We start from the raw sequence: 22,833 nt of genomic DNA, 5'->3' as shown, positions 1-22,833 counted from the left end.
AAACCTCACTTCTACTTGAGGTAGACCTGCCAGCCAGCCCAAGCTTGATGGGACAGGGTAAACTTGCCTTGCAGCAATGAGCAGAAGAGGCAGTTGATTTAGCCACCACTTTTGGGCTGTGGCAAAATCACTGAGGTTTCATGTTTGTTCATAGGCTTAGAAAACAGTTAATTCTCAGCTAGTGAGACTTGAGGTGTGCAGTGTTCAGTCAACAGAACAACCTCCAAATTACTATTTTGCTTGTAATACCTTCCTGTACATTTGTTACAGTAAGTCAAGTGGTATTTTGTCTCAGCTAGGCGTTGGACATGCAGGTGCTTTAATATACTAAGACAAGCATGGCGGCACGCTCCATGACGGGTAGTTATACAAAGTACATGCACAGCAGCAGGAGTGGTGTGCACAACTGTGGGACCTGAGTTGTCTCACTGCATCAGTACACCAGGTGTTCTCCATCTAACTGGGGCTCTGGACACTCCTACAACAATCTCCAGGTAGTGGTTCATTTGATATCACACATAGGTAGTCTGAAGCAAAATCATAGCTCAAATCCAAACACAGTCTGTACTCTTTTAGGGAGAACTATATAAATCTGATCACCTGAAATGATTACCATTTTAGTGTGTGCAGTAGAATCGAAGGAAATGAATTAATGGCAGAATATATTGAGGCACGTTCCATACAGACGCATGCAAAGGGCTTCCATACAATTTTTCATCTCTGTAAAGAAATTAGGAAGAGACTAACAAATAATGAAACATTACATTTTATGTAACAACTTACTGCATCCTCTATTTGTGCTGCCGCTAGATGAAAAATCTCCTTAAAAGTTTTCATAGAACAATATAGATTTCTGTTAAAGTTCTCCTTCTCTTGAAAAATCATACTTTTTCCTGTTTCATTTGATTCTGTCAAATCTACAGGTCTGATGGCCGTCCTATTCGCAGCACCAGAAAAGACCCATGGGGTCCTGCAGAGCATCAGTCTAAGCAGCAGACAGCAGCATACCCTTGCGCTGAGGACAACTGACTGCATGGCAGATAGTCTTTGCCAAAGCACAGCTGGCAGTTTGAGGGAGATGTAGTGCTGGTGAGACCACATCTCAAATCTGTGCCCAGTGTGGCACTCCCCAACATGAGAGACACATGGACATTGCTGGAGTTAGTGGGGCTGAAGTGTGATGTACCCATTTTCAGCCTTGGAGATGTCCAAGTCGTTTGGACAACTGGAGAAAACCACAGAAGCGCTATCTGAATAAACCAGCAGAGCTGTTCTGCGCTTCTGGAAATGTTCACAAAGTAAGACAACACACTCCTTCAAGACATTTTAAGATCAGAGTTTTGAATTATTAAGGTCTTTCTCATATTTTTATCTCACTAAGAGCCTTAGCCCAAAAGTTTAGAAGCATATCAAGGAAATGAAAAGTAAGAATAGTAAGCAAAGATTGAATGCCAAAGGGTATTACAAGTCTTTGACTTCCTGGATTTGAAACATATTTATAACTTTGGAGACCACTTTTAACTCCTCTTTCAGAGGGGGAAAAAATAAACAGTCCATACCCTACAAAACAAAGTCCTTCTCTCACCCTTTCTCTGCAGGAAGCTCTGAGCTTTCGCTGTGCCCTTATGCTCAGCAAGTTGCCTCAAGCCTTACTTGAAATTGCAAGGATGGAGCACTTGCCTGAGGGAAAGTGGATTTGTCATAAGGAAAGCAAAATCACCAAGCTCCAAGGTGAATGCCACAGGTTGTCTCTCTCTGCATCTGGGCAGTGTCTCAGACAGGACAAAACAGTTTAAATTCAATATTCATAATCACACAGAGAAAAGAGGCAGAACCAGGAAGGATGACAAAAAAAATTGATGTAATACATTCGACTACCTGACATCACTTAAATTGCCAACCAGCTGTAACTACCAAGTATTCTTAAAAGAAGGGGCCTGTGTAATACTTATTCCAGTAATCCCTGTCTTTCAGGCCACAAAGTTCTATGTGTCTTCAGGAATACAGACTTTACATCCAAAAGGTAAAATGGGATATATCAAACACATTTCAAGTCCTGTTCTTAATTGGCATAAAACTGCATCACATGTAAACCGTCTGGTTAACCTGCCAAATGTCTGGGTAGCCTTTCCATGGCTGACACTTTCTCACGGCTCAGTCCTGCTCCTTCTCAGGCACTTATTATCAGAGCAATTTCCATGAGTGCCTTGCATCATGCTTTATGTCAGTTAGGAATGTCCCAGCAAGAACTCTGTTCTGAGATGCTCTCATTAAAAACTTCCACCGGCTTCATAAACATGGGGTTTTTTTTTGGTGTGATGTGGAGCTTAACATTCATAAAGCTGACTTCTGGGACAGACAAGACGAAACTTGCTCCAGCTACAGTCAGATGCCTCTGAAATTGGAAACAGTGTTCTCCAAGGTCAGCTCCTCATTAGTAAAGGAAAACATTTTTAAGTGCTGGTTTCAGCAATTTGATAGCAGATCCAAAGGCAGACTGCATTTCAGGATTACTCAAGGAAACAGAGGAAATGAACCATGTAAATTCTTTGTCAAACAGTTTTCTATACTCTTCAAATCTATCTTAAGGTTCAACATCTGCATGAATGCCTTAACTTAGTTATATTTCTTCAGACCTTCTGCAGAAATATCTTAATTTTGGTACAGATCCACCAATCCTGACTTCAATGGGAAATTAAATTTGAAATCATAATTCCTTGTTCCTTTTTTGGACAGAACAGTCTCTGAAAGGACAGCTCTGAGAAGTCCAAAAGAGCTTGGGCACAGCTGGCGTACAGTCAGTTATAGCTTCCTTCTCCACAGGATTTGAGTTTATTTTTCAATTCTGCCTGGCACAAGTCTATTTTAAAAATTGTTTGCATATTTATTTTTTATTATTGGCTAGGCAGTCCCTTAGAGATTTTCCTCAAAATACCTGACCCCTCTTGGTGAGATGTTCCAACGAACAGAAGGAAACCAGCTTGCCCAGCTGAAGCACCATAATCAGCATATACTGTGATAACTCTCAGTCCTTCTCTATCCTGCTGGCTACACAGCATGATTTTCTCGGGATTTTTGTTTGTTTTGCTTTTAAGCAGAAGTGTAATGTTACTGAGAATCACCAGATGGCACCGCTGCAGATAACTTTGATATTCCTGTTAACCTGACTGTACAGAGGTTAGATATTGAGAAAATACTTACTGCAGCCTAGTGCAGTTTTTGCTGATGTTACTGCTCCAGCTCCGTTACAGAGGCATCATTTTCAAATTAATCATATCCAGTCTCAGTTATATATTTGTATCCACATGTGCTAATGCCTGAGCCCTCACAATGTTGCAGATGACACCAAGCTGAGCCCTGCAGTTGACACTCCAGAAGGACGGGATGTCATCCAGAGAGACCTGGACAAGCTGGAGAGGTGGGCCTGTGAGAACCTCATGAGGCTCAACAAGGCCAAGTGCAAGGTCCTGCACCTGGGTTGGGGCAACCCCCGATATCAATACAGGCTGGGGGATGAAGGTATTGAGAGCAGCCCTGCTGAGAAGGACTTGGTACTGGTGGACGAAAAGCTGGACATAAGCCAACAATGTGCACTTGCAGCCCAGAAAGCCAATCATATCCTGGGCTGCGTCAAAAGCAGCGTGGCCTGCAGGTCGAGGGAGGTGATTCTGCCCCTCTGCTCTGCTCTGGTGAGACCCGACCTGGAGTGCTGCGTCCAGCCCTGACACCTTCAGCACAGGAAAGACATGGACCTGTTGCATTGGGTCCAGAGGAGGGCCACAAAGATGATCAGAGGGATGGAGCACCTCTCCTAGGAAGAAAGGCTGAGAGAGTTGGGGTTGTTCAGCCTGGAGAAGGCTGCAGGGAGATCTTATTGCAGCCTTTCAGTACTTAAAGGGGTACTATAGGAAAGATGGGAGCAGCCTCTTTAGCAAGGCCTGTTGTGACAGGACAAGGGGTAATGGTTTTAAACTAAAAGAGGGTAGATTCAGACTAGATAAAAGGAAGAAATTTTTACAATGAGGGTGGTGAAATTCCAGAACAGGTTGCCCAGAGAGGTGGTAGGTACCCCATCCCTGGAAACATTCAAGGTCAGGCTGGACGGGGCTCTGAGCAACCTGATCTAGTTGAAGATGTCCCTGCTCACTGCAGGGGGGTTGGCCTAGATGACCTCTAAGGGTCCCTTCTACCCTAAACCATTCTATGATTCTGTGATTTGTTTGCAGCAAAGGAACATGCATGGTTGCACAGGCATGGTTCAGAAAGACAGACACAAGAAATGTGGGTGAAAGATGTTCTTTAGATTGCTTTAGAATTTCTTTGCTTCTTAATTCCTATATACTTTAGGCACCTTGAAATGATTTACAGACTTTAAATTGTTAAAAGGCTACCTGTATAGTGACTGAATCTGTTGGCTGAAGAGTTTCAGCTACAATGATTGCATCTGCAAATAACCTGGGATCAAATTATATAATAACTCACACCTCATTAAATTCCTCTGAAAAGACCAAATGACATGGGTGGTAATTTTTAGTGCAGGCTATGATGTATAACATATGCCAGCACTTCAGAGCTGCTGTAGCTCCCAGCCTGCACAGCCCCGCTCCCAGGCTGGTGCAGAGGGCAGCTGCCTCCACGGGTCTGACCGATGCTGAGCGAGAAAATGTGAGGGTGAATGGACCTTTTCAACTGCTTAGCTTTCAAGGCATGATTAAGTGATGTGGCACTTACTTCCCAAATGTCTCTATTTCCATATAAAGTGGTAAGATCGTATTTTCTCTTCTTCATTTCAAAATCCTTCATTTAAAAACAAGGATAAAAATTCATTTCACATACAAGACTGCCTCACGAACAAAGTACTCGCTTCCCAGACACATGCAGAAACTTCACTTTGGTGAGGTTAGGATTTTTTCCCCCCCACTCACAGTATAACACTTCATCCTGTTGATGACAACAGGTTGTGCCTAGAGCCTCATTTTCACACTGGGCTTGGTTTCAACCAGATGCAGTCACCCCGCAGCATTGCAGTGATGGCACTAAGACCAGCGCAGGCTGCAGAGGCCACCAGCTGGGCAGTCACCCGTAGCTGAGCTCTGTGCCACAGCTAGCACATTAACACTGGAATTATAGTTAGATTGAGCACATCCTCAGGAACTGAACAGCTATGCCAGTAGAGAAGTATTCCTAATTTCAGAACTAAACCTCCAACATTATGTGGCAAAAGGAAATTAAAACCTGAGGCTGCAATCACTGTAGCACAGGCTAACAAGCAGAGGTAAGTGTGATTTTTGTCCACAGTGCTTGCTTGATATTTCTATCCAGATGCCCTGGAAAGCTGTGGGTCATTGCTCTGGAGGAATAATTTTGAATCGAGCAGATAGGCAGCTTTCTTGTCTTTTCCATCATCATCAAGTTGGTATTTTCCTGGGCTTCCAGCAGTCAAAGAAATTCCCAGTATCAGTGTATGATCACAGCTTTGTGCATTAGTGAATGAAAAGCCAGGTCCCTGAGGGAACTGCTAATGTTGATGAAAGGAACCTTGCTTGGTTGAACAGGCAGAAGTGTTTTTGGGGCAGGAGGACAGCTTATATTTGGGGATGTTAAATCTGTAATTTAGATCATAACTCCCTTATGTCTCCTACAAAAACATTTGAAACCACCTCAGAGGAGAGAAGTCTGAGGTACTGTTCTCCTTTCTTCACACCTACCTAGCTGTTGTGCCATTTCCTGTTTTATTGAAGCAGCTATTAATAGAAACCATCAATGATACCTGTCATGTCATTTCTCTTCTGTGGATCAGCCACAGGCAACAGCAAGGTAGTCAATATAGACGCTTTTGGATGGAATTAATTCAGCTCTAATCCCTATTAAATGGATAGTGGTATGTAAGTCAGGTAGTAAAAGAGAGAAGTTGTCTGAAATGCTACCAGTGCCAAGGATGGGCCCCTGGGAGCCCAAGAAATAAAAAATGAGAAAGATAACTCAGTAAAACTCCCACAGCAGAAAATGGATACCTAGAGCAGTTTTTAAATACTTCTATAGATGTCTAAAGAGAAGGCTGCAAATCATTCCACTCTGCATTTTAAGGGCTGACTACAGAAGCAGTAACCCAAGAGAGACCCACTGGATTACACTTTTCAATAACACAGCTTTGTTCATATGATTTTTTAATAAAGCCAGCTACCCAGAGAAGAGACCAGGCCTCTGTTTGTGGTTGCACTACAAAAAATGAGCATAAACAATAGAGAGTTTACAACAACAATTTTCCTCTTTCGGGTTTTCCAGTGTTTTTGGCCGATACATACAGTCAACCTTCTCCACTTACATACCGTCACCCCCAAACTCAGGCACCATTTTTCTAAGTGACAGGAACCACCTCTTATATAAAGATAATTAAAAATAGTTATTCTCTTCTGGATTAATGAGTACAGTTATTTTTATAAAGGAAAAGTGTTAACAAAGCCATTCTCAAAGAACTGAAGAACCACTCGGTGATACTCAAGGTGACCTAATAAAGGCAAATGCACACTGAAAAATCCCTGAGAACTCCTATCCGTCAGCTTTTGCCCCAGAATACATTCGACACAAGCTAATACTGTACAATGAAGTAACACATACCTTATGTAAATCCTGTCTTTGTGGTGTGGTGCAAACTCTGCATGCACGCAAGAACTACTTTTATAGCAGAAATGTTGTCACGTGAATATTATTGCTTAAGGATTAGTGATTTAGATGAGAAGTGCTCTGCAGCATTTGTTAAAAATGCTTTGATGTTTGTGGTGTATTTCCATCAGTACTTGAACTTGTTACTTTTTGAAAAATCATGTATTAAGCTGAACATTTTCAGTAAAAGGATTGAAAGTGTCCTTTGATGACATAAACCAATTGACAAGCAGCTTTAAAAAAGACTGGAGTGAGAGATAAGGAACTTACAAGGTATAAACAACTGCACCTGTGAGATAACACACAATAAGGCAAAACTTTAAAGTACAGAAAACAGAAATTAAAGACCTGGGAAAAGAGATAGTAGGTACAGTGAAATACTTGTAGTCAATATTAGTCATGAATATGAATACTACATGAATAGTAAATGAAGCTTGTGTAAAGAAGTTGAATGTCTGCAGAGAAGTCAAAAGACAGAGGGCCTCTCTCATCCTCCCACAGGGAAGAGCACACACATGTAATGGTTCCTGCCTCTTGCCTTCCTGAATGAGAAAGGCAGATTTGGATTTTGGTTTCAGACTTGCTTTTTCTTCCCCTTAAGCACTAATTATGGTGACAGAACGTTGAATTCATCATGGTTACTTCCAAAAGAGAAGCAACCTCAAACATTAGAAGAAAGGTTCACATTTAGACCAAAACCTTTCTCTGTTGCAAGGCTCGAATAGCTTGAACTGCAGAAGGAATAACAGCAGGATGTAAATATGCATGTTTTGACCTGCAGACCACTTCTTCTCTTCTTCATTCCCACCTCTGAGATATGGCTTAGAGAGCTGTAGCAGTCTCTCCGAGCCATTAAACCACACATCCAATAACTTGTGGCTTTTGGAGAAGACAAAGATTTCCTTATCGTTGTAGAAAAAACTCCGTAGAGGGACCCTCCTCTACTGGTAAGAGCCAGCAAAGCTGATAACCCAGAGCCTTCTTGTTCAGCCTTGCCAAATTGTGATTGCTCTTTTGGGGAGAAGAGCAAGAGAGGACCTGACCTTGACTTCCCTTCTATGTTCTTTTAGCCCAGAATAAATTAGGTTGGATGTAGGAGGCATCACAACTGTATCAGCCTTGATCATTGTGTAGTTATAGGCTGATTAGTCTGTCCAGCTTCTTGGTGAAACACAGACTCTCTTATGGACTTGGTGTCTGGCAGAGAAGAGCTCATCATTGATCTGATGGAGCTGCACAGAAAGGTACCTTCCCTTTCTGCCACCCCTCTGGATTTCCCTTTTTGTTACTCACCAGTACTGCTCTGGATGGTCCTCACTGTGGTGGTTGTACGTGGGGGAGATGAGGACCGCAGCGATATGCACTCGTCATCCTGGGAGCAGCCCTTCTCAATGGCTCTGACGTAGCTGTGGCTCCTCATGCGGAAGCAGCCCGGCATGGGCAGATCCAGCGCCTCCACTGCCTGAGACTCGAGTTCACTGAACACAGACTCACAGACGGATTCAAACTGACCGTTCACCTCCACCTCACTCACCTGTAGGCAAAGACCAGGCAGGTTCAGTACATCCCATACACCAGCCTACCTGGTACAAACACTCACAAGCTACAGTGGCACAATGTCCAACATCTGTTAGAAGATCTCTTCATACATGAAGACAATGTGAATGGCACATAAATGCGATGCATTTTAAAAAGCAATGATTGTCAAGGGGAAAAGAAATGTTCAGAAAGGGGATACAGAGGCTTTATGCAGAGATTTAGCAGAGATAAGGCTCTTGGTTCCTGCCGAGACTGGTGGGAAGCTGGGAACCCTTATAGAAACATCTGGTTTATCTCAGCCTGAGCCCACAGCAGAGGCTGAACCTCTGGCCATTATGACCATTACATGGAAAAACAAAATTCACTCTTTCTTTGGGTGTTGAGAAAAAAAAGGTCAGCTTAACCCTGGTACATAATCAGTGCAACCCACAGGCAATCACAGTGATAAACCTGAGGGCTTGGGATGCTCGAGGGTAGAAGTGGTAACAAATATTTGGGAAGGGGAAGCTGATAGAAGAACCAGCTTTGTTGCAGGGGAAGCACGTCTGTATAACTACATCTCTGGGCTGACTCCTCTGGCTAAGAGAGATGCAAGGGAAGACTTGGACCCTTTGTGGAGCGGACACTAGGTGGTGACAAAGACTTGCACTCATGCACGTTACAGAACATTCAAGAGCATGTGGCCTTGCTGCAGGTCTTACAAACCTGGAAACCACTTACCTCGTCTTAATTAATAATAGATATTCATGTTTTAAACTGAGAATAGAGCCCTGAGCTTGGCATTAAAGCTCAATAATTATCTCTGTAGGAAATATGCACATGGAAACCATCACTTCAGGATTTTGTTAGTTATCAAGCCTACAAAAGGCCAAGATTGCAAAAGAAGATAAGACTGTGTTAGAGTGGTGGAAAAAAACATTAGAAAGTCTTCTCCAGGATGAATCTTACCAAGGAATAAATTGTGCCAAGTATTTGTACACATAAATGAAAAGGGAAATCTCAAGGAGTAGAACATACTTTTCAAACAGAAACTGCTTACAAGAGCATGGAAGTGAACAGTATGTTATAAAGAACAATCCTATGATGGTGGAGAATAGCCATATCCCCAGATAAATATCTCTGAATTAATGCTTTTTTGCAAAAAACCAGCTTCTTCATATTGGCAAATAACACTTGCTCTTTGGCAGACAGCTTTGTATAAGTAATAAGTGTCTGGCTAAATAAGTAATCTTAATCTAATGTTCATATAGTTGCCTCTGAGACCTGAATTTCAGTGCTGTTTCCTCCTAGATACATCCTGACCCTCCATCTAGAACATCAGCCCATACCCTATGCAAAGTGCCTCAATACCCAAATACAGAATACTGCAGAAACTCAAACTACAGCTCCATTCTGAATGACACATCTATTTGTTATGGCCACAGCTGAAGTCCTGACATCAATGATGTCATGTGCCTTTTTTGACATTGCAGTGACTTGACATGCCAATAATAAGGGGCCAGTATCTGGCACCACAAATCCTGCCCTGATGCACTTCTGGCCTAGTGTAAGAAAATTCTTTTATCCAAGTGATTTATCTAAATGATCCACTTAAGCAAATGAGCCAAAAATCATACCAAGGAGCTACAAGATTTAGCAGATGAACTACTGGCCCACCACCCTGTGGTGCTGGCACTTTTAAATTTCTTTCAGATCTGTCCCTGACCAATTCAACTGAACAAGCATGTTGTGTGCAAAGATAGCCTATTTTATGATGTTAAAACTCATAAACTGAATGTGTCACAGTGGTCTTTATTTTTTTCTAGTTCAGAATATGCATGAAGAGATCTTACAGAATTTCAGGGCAATAATCTCTTTGCACTTAATAGATACACTGTGACATTTGTATTATATAGGTGAAAAGTTCAGAGGTTCACAGTGTTAAGAACACATAAAATAGCATAAAGAAAGCTTTAAAAATTCTAATAAAATATTAACATAACTGTGAAATACAAATTACTATGGACTTAATTTTCCTTAAGCATCTCACTCAGCACATGAATGTGTCTTTTTTTTTTTGAGGCATACCAAAAAATTTTGATTTCGGGTACTAAGCACAAGATCCTTAAGAGAACCTTGTTTAAAGACACAGTTGATGTCCACCTGCTTTTGGAAAAGAAAAAATTAGACTGCTCCTTCGAACGAATTGCATATTGTGCTACTCATCCATTTGCAAAGGGCAGGTTATGGCATTATCAAATGCTACCCTCTCAAAAACAAGACTGCGTGAAAACATTTCTGTTGTCTTAAAAACATTTTGAAAATGTGTGGCGTGCAACAGTATGATTCCACTTAAAGCAAAATCAAGTTTCTTCTACTGCAAGGGCTTGGCTGGTCTCCAGCATGGTGGCTGCTCTCCGGGCCACCACAGGTGCATGTCACCCACCTGACTGATGGTGCTCATGGCTCTCATGTAGCTCTCATTGCGGGAGCGGAACTTGGGGGATGTCAGCAGCCCCGCGGGGTCCAGGCTGTCCAGGCTCCTGTTGATGGAGACTTCACTCACTGCCCTCAGGTAACTGTGGCTCCGGATCTGAAGCTTTGGCGAGTGTTCACTGGATATCCTGGGAAGTTTGGGAAAAAAGAAAAAAGGGGAAAAAAAGAAAATAGATATTTCATCAACTCTAAATGACCTCACCAGCAGTGGGGTAAAGAAAGGAGAAGCCCAATAGTATGACTGGCTGCGTGATCCTAAACACATCAGCTGAACATCCACTTCTCCAAATGCAGTTTGTAGGAACTGTGGGGGCTCTATTCCTCGAAAGGGTTGCTCCTCTGCAAAAACCTGGTGCTGCTAGACCTGCTGCTGCTGTGACTCTGACACCCGTGTAACGGGGCTGCTTCTTGCGGAGCTTTCAAGGGTGTAAGGGCAAACAGGGTAGGCAGATCATACACAACATGCAAATGCACTCATAGTACATCTTAACCTGGGAAATCATTCCGAGAACTTGGGGCACCTGGTAAGGTTTGATGTACTTCAAATATTATTTTATTCCTGGCTTAAGCTGAAATTTGGGAAAATGTAGGGTAGGGAAGTAGCTTTACATGACAATGTCAAATAAGAAGTTTAAAAACCACAGTTGTATTTCTGAAGTTATAACATTCCCCAGCTTCCCAATACCAGAGACAGATGAGATGCTCTAGTAGTCAGAAACAAATGAAAAATCCCCCATTGGTAATGCGCACAAACTGCAGTACTCCTCCCATATGTGCTTAGAGTCAACTAGCAAAGGTTATAACATGTAGCTACAATCCTCCACCTGTGAGACGTTTTATCTTCTGAAAATGCCAACTAAAAGCTGTCTTCACAGTCTGAGGCATCCTATAAAGATGTGAGTCACAAAAAGTGATCCACGTCATGCCTCTTATGCAATACAATTCATTTGGGCAATGTTTCTCTTTAAACAATCAATCAATGGATAAAGTATTGAATATCTTTAATATTATGCAAGTATTACAAAGTAAACAAATTAAAATATTAACTAAATTTTCCAATTTTAAATGTAAATGTCACGTGGATGTTTGCAGGTATATGAAAGAAAAATCTGTAACCTAATTACGGGCTTAATCTTGGTCCCTTAGCATTTAGAAATACATACACAGCTGACCTGAAAGAAAAGAATCCATTTTATGTCTAATTCCTCAAGCATTTGCAGATATTTTGTATTCAAGTAGCTAACGATGGTAATTAGTATGAGCAATTTCCCAGTGGTATGCACAATTCTGGTAATTGTCAACGTATTTTAGGAGGACAATTCCATTGTGTAACCGCGCACCTAAGTAGTTCAGAAACCGGGTCTGTTTCTGAATGGTACAATACCGTAGTAAAATCTAGGTCATCTCCACAACACCATATTATCTGGCTGCTAATTACCTGCCTAATAAAAATATGTAAACTTATGCTAATTACTCAATGTTCCTGTCACAAGATGAAGATAAAGCCTTTGCTTGCCATTTTCACTCTGTGTATGGTGCAATACCCACAGCAGGCATATTCATACGCTTTGACTCCGTATGCCATTTGATTCCACATGACAAAAGTAGAAAGCTTTTTAGACATCTTAATCACTGGTGTTCCAAACTCAAAAAAAGAAGAGAAAATGACAAAAAAGTGACTGTTACTAGTGGTTAGCTGCAATATTTTGATAACTAACACTAACCATAGAACTCTTGGAAAAAAATTCTTGTCTGTTATTTGATAAAAAATAAAGAAATTAAAAAAAAGGTAAAATAGAATGAATAAATCAGCAGACAATTTTTCAGATGCATATGAGCTATTTCACTGCCCTGCAGATTTGTAAACTGATAAGCATTGCCTGAAATGCATTTCTTAAATTAATTCATAATGTACTTTATGAATATGTTGTGAAGAGTTTGCTGCCAATATGTGACATACAAAATTCAAATATGGTTGATTAGCTGCCAGTTAGTCAAATACATCACCTGGGGCTGTTGCTGTTCGCTGATTAGCTGAGCTCACAAGAAAACTGCAGCACATCACCAAATTCAGCGCACAGAGATTGCCAGACTGAAATTTGCAAGTGCTGAGGCAGGTGCCCTTTAAAGATTGGAACCAATATGACAAGATGCAGGTACCCATAGCAGCAAGATTTTGCTGTGGCAGCCAGAGTACAGATCAGATCAGATGCTCCAAGTGTCACGGAAAGCCACCACAAAAGGTATAGAAATTAATTTTCTGTAAGCATTAGTGTTGCGTAACAATATTTTCCCAACTCTGCTTGAAACAAGGGCATCCACCCATGAGAGTAACTGTTTCCCCTGTTTTAGATGTGGATAGTCAGCACAGCTGCCTTCTTTTTCTGAAAGTTTTTTTTCTGACTATATGACTGGCCAGTTTGGCACATATCTAGAACCGTATTTTACAGGTGGCCACTTATCTTAGCCTGCGCATACCTCCCATCTGTTGTATAAAACAGACTAGGATATTGGCAGCTGTTGGAGGAGGTGGCTCCTTGCTTACTGATTGCTAAAATCACTGTTTCACTAGATGTAGTGATGGGGGGAGGGGGGGGACCAAAACCACGAAAAAGGATTTAAAGCATAGACAAAGAAAGATCTTAAGGTTTGCATTTATAATTATTACTACTGCTTTTATAGCTGTGTAATAAATCATCACTATGTTCTACAGTACGCCTTAATGAACAGCTGAAATGCCACTGAAAATTTTGAAAACATTCTATTTAGGAATAAATCTGTCTGTGTATGACAGGGGAAGATCTGAATGTCTAATTTACTTTCTCAGAGTTACTATTACCACTAACCTGTAAATGAAAATACTCTTTTCTTTCTTTAACCCCATCTTCGATTTACCCTGCATTAGCTACACTTCTGTTTGTGCCATCATAATTTCCACAACTAAGTATGACAGGCAAGGGGCTGAGACTTTGGGACAGCTCTTTGACCAACACAAAATGGTCTGTTAGCTCCATTCATTTCAATATTAATTGGCAGAATGAGGATGTGAATTTTTAAAGACCTTGAACAAGCTTCTCAAGCGTGCCACATCATTTCTATGCTGCAGTGCCTGCAGGTGTGACATGGGACAAGCACTGAAGGATAGTCCTGGACTTAGTGCCAGAGTCCTTTCAGAGGGGTTTATACATAGCTCATCCTTACTGCTATGGTAAAAGAGAGAATTTGCCTGTGAAGTTTCTAGTTTCTTTTGGATACACAATGTTGGTTGAAGCAGCATTCAGGGATCTGGCAGTGGGCATGGGGAGCCAGGTGTGCTCTGGGGCTGGGCTATCCCCTAAGGCGACATACTGCGTTCACAGGTGGCAAGTCCCCAAACCGGCTGCACAGTCCTTTTTCCCCATACTGCTGCCCTTGCCCCACGCCTCATCCCAGAGGATGGGAGCACAGCCACAACGGCAACATGCCGACAGTGCATGGGGCAGGAGGAGAAGCACAGCTAGACATGCTTCCCAAGAACCACAGCAAGAGACACTAGGAGAATTTGAGGGCTTTGGGTTTCTGCCACTCTGCTGGCTGCTGTGATGGGTTTCCCAGGGGGATTGACCAGAAAAGGAGCCAGCCCTGTGCTGAGGTGTGTAGAAATGGAGTCTGCCATATCCCAGTGGAGAAATAAGGGCTCCCCTGGGTAAAGGAAAGCAAGTGCCTCTGATCTGCACTGTGCCTCAGGGAAGGTTGAGGTACCCTGCCTGTGAGGGCAAGATGCTACTGAAAACCCCTGAGGGGCTCTGAGAGGCAGGAAAGTCTTCATTTAAGCAGAAAATATGTTTTAGTGAAGCATCTAAACCAGAAGATCTTGTAGGTGTGTAAAGGAAATCTTTAAGCCATCACTGCATACTGCCCTTTGGTTTCTGCTCTGCACATTTCAGAAATACTGAGGCTGATTCTCCTGTTTTCATTCAAATGTAGAATCACCCCTACCACTGTTGCAACATGCATGTTAATAAATACTTTTAACCAGCTCTTACAGATGTGTTTGTATTTACACAGCCTTAATTCAGATGGAAACACATTTTGGTCCCTAATTTGCTTAGTTGATATTTGCAGAATGAGGAGTTGGTCAGCATAGGTAAGCATGGGAGGAGCTAGGCTTAGCTGATTTGCTTTGGTTTGTACAGGGAAGTCGGAGGCAGAGGCAGGGAACAGTCTTAACCTAGTCCCCCACTCAGATGATGGTCCAGAATGAATGAAGGGGGAAGGAAAGCTATACACTATCTTTAAATACTCCCTTGTCATTTCTGCCTTGTATATGCTGGCCATAATTTCGTTCACTCAAATATATATTAAAGGGTTTAAAACACAGTGTTAGCAGATTAAAGGTGAAATAGCTTTGGTTTTATTCCTGGAAGAGTTCCTTTGCCTTAAGAATGGCTTTCAAATGCCAAAGAGAAGGTAGGCAACAGGGATTTACAAGAACAGGCAAGTTTAGTTTCAAATATTTCCTTTTGGTTTAGGAAAGCACAATGCACTCTGACATATATGTGCTCTTTATGAAACACACTTTCGTTTATTATTTTTCATTTCTGAATGGAAAAAGGGAGAGACAAGGCTGACAAGGGCTGCTTCTTTCCCCTTTAGGCCAGACACAATATAAAAAAGCATTACAATGAAAAATAGTCCTAAGACTGTATTGCCTTCTGCAAGTTCATCTTACAGATTCATAGCACAAAGCGCAGTGTTGTGCCAGATGGGTACTGTGCTATGCCAACAAAAAATGACAAAGCAGAATAAAGTGAAAGTCCAGAAACATGTCCTGAATACTTCTGAAAGGTAGCAGAGGAGTGTTTGAAAATTTTCCTTCAAACAAACAGAAAGCCCCCAACAACACACCACACACAACGCAAAACCAAGAAAAAATAAACCTCAAAAACACCACTATTGCTAAATATCCCAGCTCCCATTTTTGTAGCCTACAATGGACAGGTTTCCCTGGGGCTTAATTATCCTAGGCTGAGAGCCCTACCTCTGGCGTGGCTGGCGGGCACATCCAATGTACATTTCTGTGCTTAATTTTATTTGCATTTTAGTGTTGCTAGAATGTAGAATAATCTGCAGTCTGACATAAGGCAAACACTGAAGGACATCAGGAAAGAACTGGTACAGAACAAAGTCACTCAAGTGCATCTGTCTGATCCTGGTTATGATACGGGTCACTAGGCTGGGGTAATCTGATCATGTTGGCACCTCTGTTCTACTGATTTTTCAGCGCAGCAGACACAAATCTGTCATGCTATCGATGGAGGCAAGGGCAGCACATAAACAGTTTTGAGCATTCTTCACCCTCACCAGGGATTGTTCTGGGTTTTGAAGATCTCCTTTTCTGTTTTTATTTATAATCAAGTGAACTTCCTCATAGGGATTTCCTACCTTGAAGCTAAAAAAAAATAAAATAATGAAACCTCTCTTCAAGTCCCTAGTGTGTTGATGAAGTGCCAAGTGTGAGAAAGAAAAATCTAAAACTTGGAGACAACCATAAAAGACTCATCTGCTGAAGAGCAATTCAACGTTATCACCACAAAATTGGCATCCACTTCCTTCTGTGTTATAAAAGATACCACTGATTAGGCTACAAATCATCCTCACTGCATGGACCAGCCAACACATACCGCAAAGCTGTATGGGACATGCCAGTGTCACAGGGTTTGTCACAGGGTGAGCAGCAGCAGAAATTGTAGTACGATGTATTTGTCTCTCTGCCTGATTTTACACGTTCTGGTAAGGTTGCAGAGGAAAGCACTTAAAAAAAAAATAATCTAGAAGTCCACACAGTTTGGTGTCATGCAGCTTCTAACGTGTCTATCTCCAGCTGTTCTGGGTTTTTTGAGTAAGCACATGGTGTCCTGCCAGAGGACTCTGGTTTGTTTGATAGAGGGCAGCAGGAACTGGATCAACATTTTTTAGTAGCAAATGCTTCTAAAAAGCCCAGTCCCTTTTAAAACTCTCCACATCTCACTACTGCCAGCTTCAGAATCAGCCATGAAACCACTTTGTTGTGATTTTATTACAAACCTGCTTCCCTCTCAAAGAACGTGGAATCATTGGGTTGTTTTCTTTTTTGGACTGTGGGGGTGCTGAGGTTGTATGACCATGTTTCAAGAGCATCTTTAGGCATTAGTAAGTATTAAAATGTTAGCAAACAAAGCTGACTACTGCATAAAAACTCACATATACATTAAAACAAATCTTCCCTTTTATTTCAAAGATCCTCTCAGGTGCTGTACACAACCAAAAAAAGTAGCCTAACAAACTGAAGGAACATTTCCCTTGCCATTGATGTGCTGTATCTTATCCCTGCATTCTAGACGTGGTGAGAGAACACAGCACAGCATGGGTGGGGCCCATAATGCCATATGCAATCGAGTAGGTAAGAGAAGCAGATGGAAGTTGATGCAGATAGACATTATACAATTCTCTTTAATCAGAAATCTGGTCTACATGCTGGTGTTGATTTCCATGTGGGGGTGTGTGTGTGGGGAATAGTTGGGAGCGCTTTTCTGTCCCACCCTGGAGAGTGAAAAGAGATGCTGAAGCATAGAAACAGTTCAACCCGGATGAACCAGCTGAACCCAGTGATGCCAGGGTAAGCCATTTCTGTACAACAACACACAGTTTTGGTTTATGCTAGGAGAGAAATGCATCCTCTCTTGTCATACCTAGCAGGGTAAGAAAAAACACCACTGAGAGCACCCAGCTTCAGAAGAGTAGTTTACCTCTCAGAAGACCCTCTGAGGAAAGCTGTGAGCCTTCATGTCCCCTATTGCTCATCTTACCAAGTACATATTAAAAGGGTTTTTGGAGATTCTTGCTTGAGGAAAAGATATCTGAACCTAGACCAAACGTGTGACACAAGGCTCTTGCCTTTTTCAGCATGAATATCCTTTGAGCTGGCACTACTAATCACAGGAACAAGTGCTGCATACCAACAGAGAGATATATTTATCTAAGTTGGAAAAACTCTTGCCTTATATCAGGCATAGCACTGAGAATGAACACTGCCGGAAGGCATGAGCACGTCAGCCCTGCCTGCAGCCCTGCCTGGAGCCCTTTGGCCCATGTTGGGTTGAGGATGAATCCTTTGGTACTCTCCCTATTAAAGCCCTCCACCACTGCTTTGATGAACTCTCTCTTTGCCAGCACGGAAGCCAAGCCATCCTCCAAAACAGAGAAGATGCTTCTGCAGCTCCCCTTGGCGAGGCCAGGCACACCTACCTGATCCCACATCATGTTACATTCTTGGTTACTTCTGTTAGTAGCAGGTTAGTGACCTGCTACACTACTTAAACACACACAAGTCCATGGAGCCAGATGGGATCCAACCAAGGGTACTGAGGGAGCTGATGGAAGTCCTCACTAAGCCACTTTCAATCCTTTACCAGCAGTCCTGGCTAACCAGGGAGGTCCCAGTTGACTGGAGGTTAGCAAATGTGACACTCATCCACAAGAAGGGCTGGAAGAAGGAGCCGGGGAACTAGAGGCCTGTTTGCCTGACCTCAGTGCTGGGAAGGTTATGGAGCAGATCATCTTGAGGGCCATGAGGCACCATGTACAGGACAAGCAGGTGATTAGGCCCACTCAGCATGGGTTTAGGAAAGGCAGGTCCTGCTTGACTAACCTGACCTCCTCCTATGACAAGGTGACCTGCTTAGTAGATGAGGGAAAGGCTGTGGATGTTGTCTACCTAGGCTTTAGTAAAGCCTTTGACACTGTTTCCCACAACATTCTCCTGGAGAAACTGGCTGCTCACGGCTTGGACAGGTGTACCTTTCCCTGGGTAAAAAAAAGGCTGGACGGCTGAGTGGTGGTGGTGAATGGAGTTAAATCCAGTTGGTGGCTGGTAATACACAGTGCTCTCCAGGGCTCGGATCTGTGGCCAGTTCTCTTTAATATCTTTATCAGTGATCTGGATTAGGGGATCAAGTGTACCCTCAGTAAGTTTGCAGATGACACCAAGCTGGGTGGAAGTGTTGATCTGCTCGAGGGTAGAAAGGCCCTACAGAGGGATCTGGACAGGCTGGGTTAATGGGCTGAGGCCAAGCGTATGAGTTTCAACAAGTCCAAGTGCCAGGTCCTGCACTTCATTCACAACAACCCCGTGCAACGCTATCGGACTGGGGAAGAGTGGCTGGAAAAGCTCCTCGGGGTGTTGGTCGACAGCTGGCTGAACATGAACCAGCAGTGTGCCCAGGTGGCCAAGAAGGCCAACGGCATCCTGGCTTGTATCAGGAATACTGTGGCCAGCAGGGAAGTGATTGTCCCCGTGTACTTGATGCTGGTAAGGACACACCTTGAATACTGTGTTCAGTTTTGGGCCCCTCACTACAAGAAGGACAGTTAGTTGCTGGAGCGTGTCCAGAGAAGGGCAACGAAGCTGGTGAAGGGCCTGGAGAACAAGTCTTATGAGGAGCAGCTGAGGGAACAGGGGTTGTTTAGCCTGGAGAAAAGGAGGCTGAGGGGAGACCTTATCACACTTTACAACTGCCTTAAAGGAGGTAGCAATGAGGTGGGTGTTGATCTCTTTTCCCAAGTAACAAGCAATGGGACAAGAGGAAATGGCCTCAAGTTGTGCAAGGGATGGTTTAGCTTGGATATTAGGAAAGATTCCCTTACCGGAATGGTTGTCAGGCACTGGAACAGGCTGCCCAGGGAAGTGGTTGAATCACCATCCCTGGAAGTGTTTAAAAGACATGTAGATGTGATGCTTAGGGACATGATTTAGTGGTGGACTTGGCAGTATTAGGTTGATGGTTGGACTTGATGATCTTAAAGGTCTTTTCCAACGTAAATAATTTTGTTCCACATCTCCCCTCTGGTGAGACTCAAAAGACATCCACAGTCAGCTCAGATTAAACTCAGATTAAATTTAGTAATTCAAGCATTTTGGTCTGCCAGGCAGCCACCTGATAGTACGTGTTTCAGGGCAAGCCCTACAGGAAGGAGGGAAGGTGATGCCTCCAGGTCCACGCAGACACAGCTTTTGGCACTTAACATGGATCAAATCACTGCTTCTGTAATTGCTGCTGTTATCACAAGTGAGTCAAATCATACCGTCGTTTCCCTCCTCACGGATGTCTGGTAACACACTCAGAAAATCCTCCCTTACACCTGCGGACCTGCACTTCCTGACGCCTTTGTGGCAAGATCTGAAATTTGAGTCTCAGCCTGTATTAATATTAAGCTTACTCCTACTCAGAATAGTGACAGACAACTTTTTTTTTTTTTTAACCTGAGGCTATCTGGTGTCACGATATTTCCCACTGCAGTCCTTGTGCTCTTGTACAAAAATCACAGTCTCCACAAGCTTGGACCTCACCTGCTTAATTTGATTTTCAGGTCTCCCCTATTCATACATTAAAAGTTTGATTAATTCTGCCAGTAGGAAAAAGCAAGGATTACAGCTCTCTGCCAAACTGCAGGAGGAAAGCAGTTACTTTTCAGGAATCTCACCCGGCCATGTGCTGAGCTGGCTGCACAACCAGCCCTCCCTGCTTAGCACTGCGATTTATGCAGGAGCTCTGGCTTGCTCCTGGGAGTGGGAGGATAGCGCTCCAGCCCAGCTAAAAGGCATCTTCTGGGCAGACTTCCCATAACTGAAAGTCCTCCTGTGCTACTTCACGTTACAATATTGGGCAGTATTTATCTACAAATAATGTTTTCCAGTAAATACTAAAAAAGTATTTGCCGTTGAATGTCACTGCAGTGTTTATTTAAGAGCAATTTTTCCTGACAAATTGGAATGGATTTTCAGTGTTCAGTGTCCTCAACTCCACATGGACCTGAAACCAGGTGATGGACACCCACACACTGCATGGCCATGATGAGCATGCAAGCCCTGCCACGTGCCTGCTTCTGAGTCACGTAGTTCAGAAAGACATTTCTAAAGATCCGGGCGAACTCTACATCAACATTTCCCAGTGAGATTAGGAACACATCTTAATTTTGCAAGTCAACATGGTTACTCCAAAACCTTCACATAAATATGCAGCCACCTGCATTTTCCAAAAATGCATTTTACATATGCAGCATTTTTCCACTTCCTATTCAGCCTTCCGCCATTTCAAAAGTTTCAGATACCTACTAAAAAAAAAGCAGATTCAACACCAGCTTTACAGATGTGTAACACAAACCAGACTATCAGAGAACTCTGAAAAGCAAGTACGTTTTAAAGCAATGAGGAGGGTAGGCTACTAACTGTATAAGGGAGAAGGAGAAGTCCCAAGTCCAACTAAGCTAAGGGGCTGAGCTCACCTTCTTACAGCTCTGAGTAGCAGCACTACCTCCAAATGAATGAGAAAGCAAGATTCAATACAGGGCCAAGCATGCTATGGACAAATCCTTGGAGTATGTCACCTGCTGTGGGCATGCATTATTTTTGATAATATCTGCAAATTGTTGACCTGGACTGTAATACATGCTGGTGGTGACTGTGGATTTTCTCTTCTCTCTTGATGGGTTCATTTTGAATGATCATATGTGCACTCTTACTAAGTGGCTATTTCAGTATCCTCTATTTTAGCTGGTTTGTATTTGAAGAACACTAAGCAGTTTAAAGTGCCTGAAGAGAAGACTGCTTTTTGTTCTTTTCTAAGCAAGCACTTCTAACTTATTACATTTTGTTTCTCTGCAGATGACAGGGAGGTGGTGACTTGAAATCCAAGCTACTCCTGATGGCACAAGGGTTGAAAGGGGGGTGAGAAGACAGAGCAGTGACTTCCTGGATAACTCTACAGCCAGTTTTTCGAGCTCTGTCTGGATAAGTATAACTTGGAGCTCAGACATGACTTGCAGCCATCCCTTCCTGCTTAAAAAAAAAAGCAAAGATTTTTTTGGAAACTGTTCAAACAGGGTTATCACTGACTAAGATAAACCCCTGCTACTTCTCCTGTCAAGAATCTGGCAATACTAACTTTTCTTCTATAATTTTATTTAAAGTAGTGCCCAGAATATAAGTAAATGAAAAAATAATGAAGTGCAGTAGGGTTTATGGCAATTTCTCTACTGATTCTCTGGGCAGCAGTCTCTGCTGCTCTGGGAGATTTTCCCTTTTATCACTGATATTGCACAGCAAACGTGATACCCCGGGAGCAAGGAGACATTCCCTCCACGTAACTTCACCAGAGATATTCCTCATAAAAAAGAAGCTGATACTACTTTCCCTTCAGGTGCTTTTACATCAAATGAAATCCTCAGAAGAAACCCAGATAATTAAAAAACCCCAGCTGTCCATGTGTCTTTTATAACTCTCTTTCTATTCCAAAGTCTTTCCAGTTTTGTTCTGCAGTGATTACAAAAAGACCTGTCTGCTGTACTGAGATACAACATGCAGTGATAACCTCTTATTTTAGGTATGTATGTGTGAAATATACTGTGGTCCGGGCAAGTTGGCTCGTCAATGATTTTAGAAACAGGGCCAAAGCACTGAATACCTTGAGGTGGAATTCTGCAGTTGATTTCCACTATGAAAATTTTTCCGATAAATAGAAGTTTGCTCAAAAGAGGTAAAATTATGCTTAACACACATTTTTAGTTTTTTCTTCTTTTTTTTTAAAAAAAAAAACAAACAAAACCACAACAACCAGATGCCTTCTGTGGCCTATCGTAGAGTCAAACTTGTACGGAATGAATCCTGATAAAGCAGAACTAATTGTATTTTGGAGTATGAGAGAACAAAGGGAAAAAATGTCTCGAGAAGCTGCATAATAGTGCCAAAACCAGCTGGGGACTGAAAGGGACTTTATAAAAAAAATTATTTAAAATAGGCATCTTTTAGTATCCATGAAAAAGGAATACCCTGAAATATGTTTTTGGTTCTGGAGCAAAGAAATGGAGAACCTGTTATCATGCCATTCATCGAGCTGTTATTGTCAAGTGCAATGTTTCAGATAGAGACAATGAGGATGTAAAAAATATTTCCGAAGACAGGATGCTCTTCAGGATTGAGGATCTTTAAAGAGGCTTTGCACTTCATTTTAAAGGAAGAAAGCCTTTGACTCCTGAGAAAGTCAGCTGGTGTCTTGTCCAATAATAGTAGGCATTCTTAAGTATTTCCAAATATTTATTTGAATTTAACTAACAGAATTAAAATATATGCTTTACTAAATT

At 42.3% G+C, this 22,833-nt stretch overlaps 1 protein-coding gene across 1 annotated transcript in view; it reads right to left on the bottom strand.

The window, feature by feature from the left end:
- DLGAP1 (DLG associated protein 1) overlaps positions 1-22,833 on the bottom strand; it is a 435,074-nt gene that overhangs the window by 92,203 nt on the left and 320,038 nt on the right. The window contains exons 6-7 of the mRNA XM_075084759.1: positions 10,628-10,805; positions 7,957-8,197 (exon numbers count right to left, since the gene is read on the bottom strand). Coding sequence (XP_074940860.1) covers positions 7,957-8,197; positions 10,628-10,805 — 419 coding nt within the window. The remainder of the gene's footprint in view (positions 1-7,956; positions 8,198-10,627; positions 10,806-22,833) is intronic.

The sequence above is a fragment of the Phalacrocorax aristotelis genome, chromosome 2 (genome assembly GCF_949628215.1).
Source record: "Phalacrocorax aristotelis chromosome 2, bGulAri2.1, whole genome shotgun sequence".
Classification (NCBI taxonomy): Eukaryota; Metazoa; Chordata; class Aves; order Suliformes; family Phalacrocoracidae; genus Phalacrocorax; species Phalacrocorax aristotelis.
Note: the sequence above shows the minus strand (reverse complement) of the source record. Positions and strands in the feature narration are given on the sequence as shown.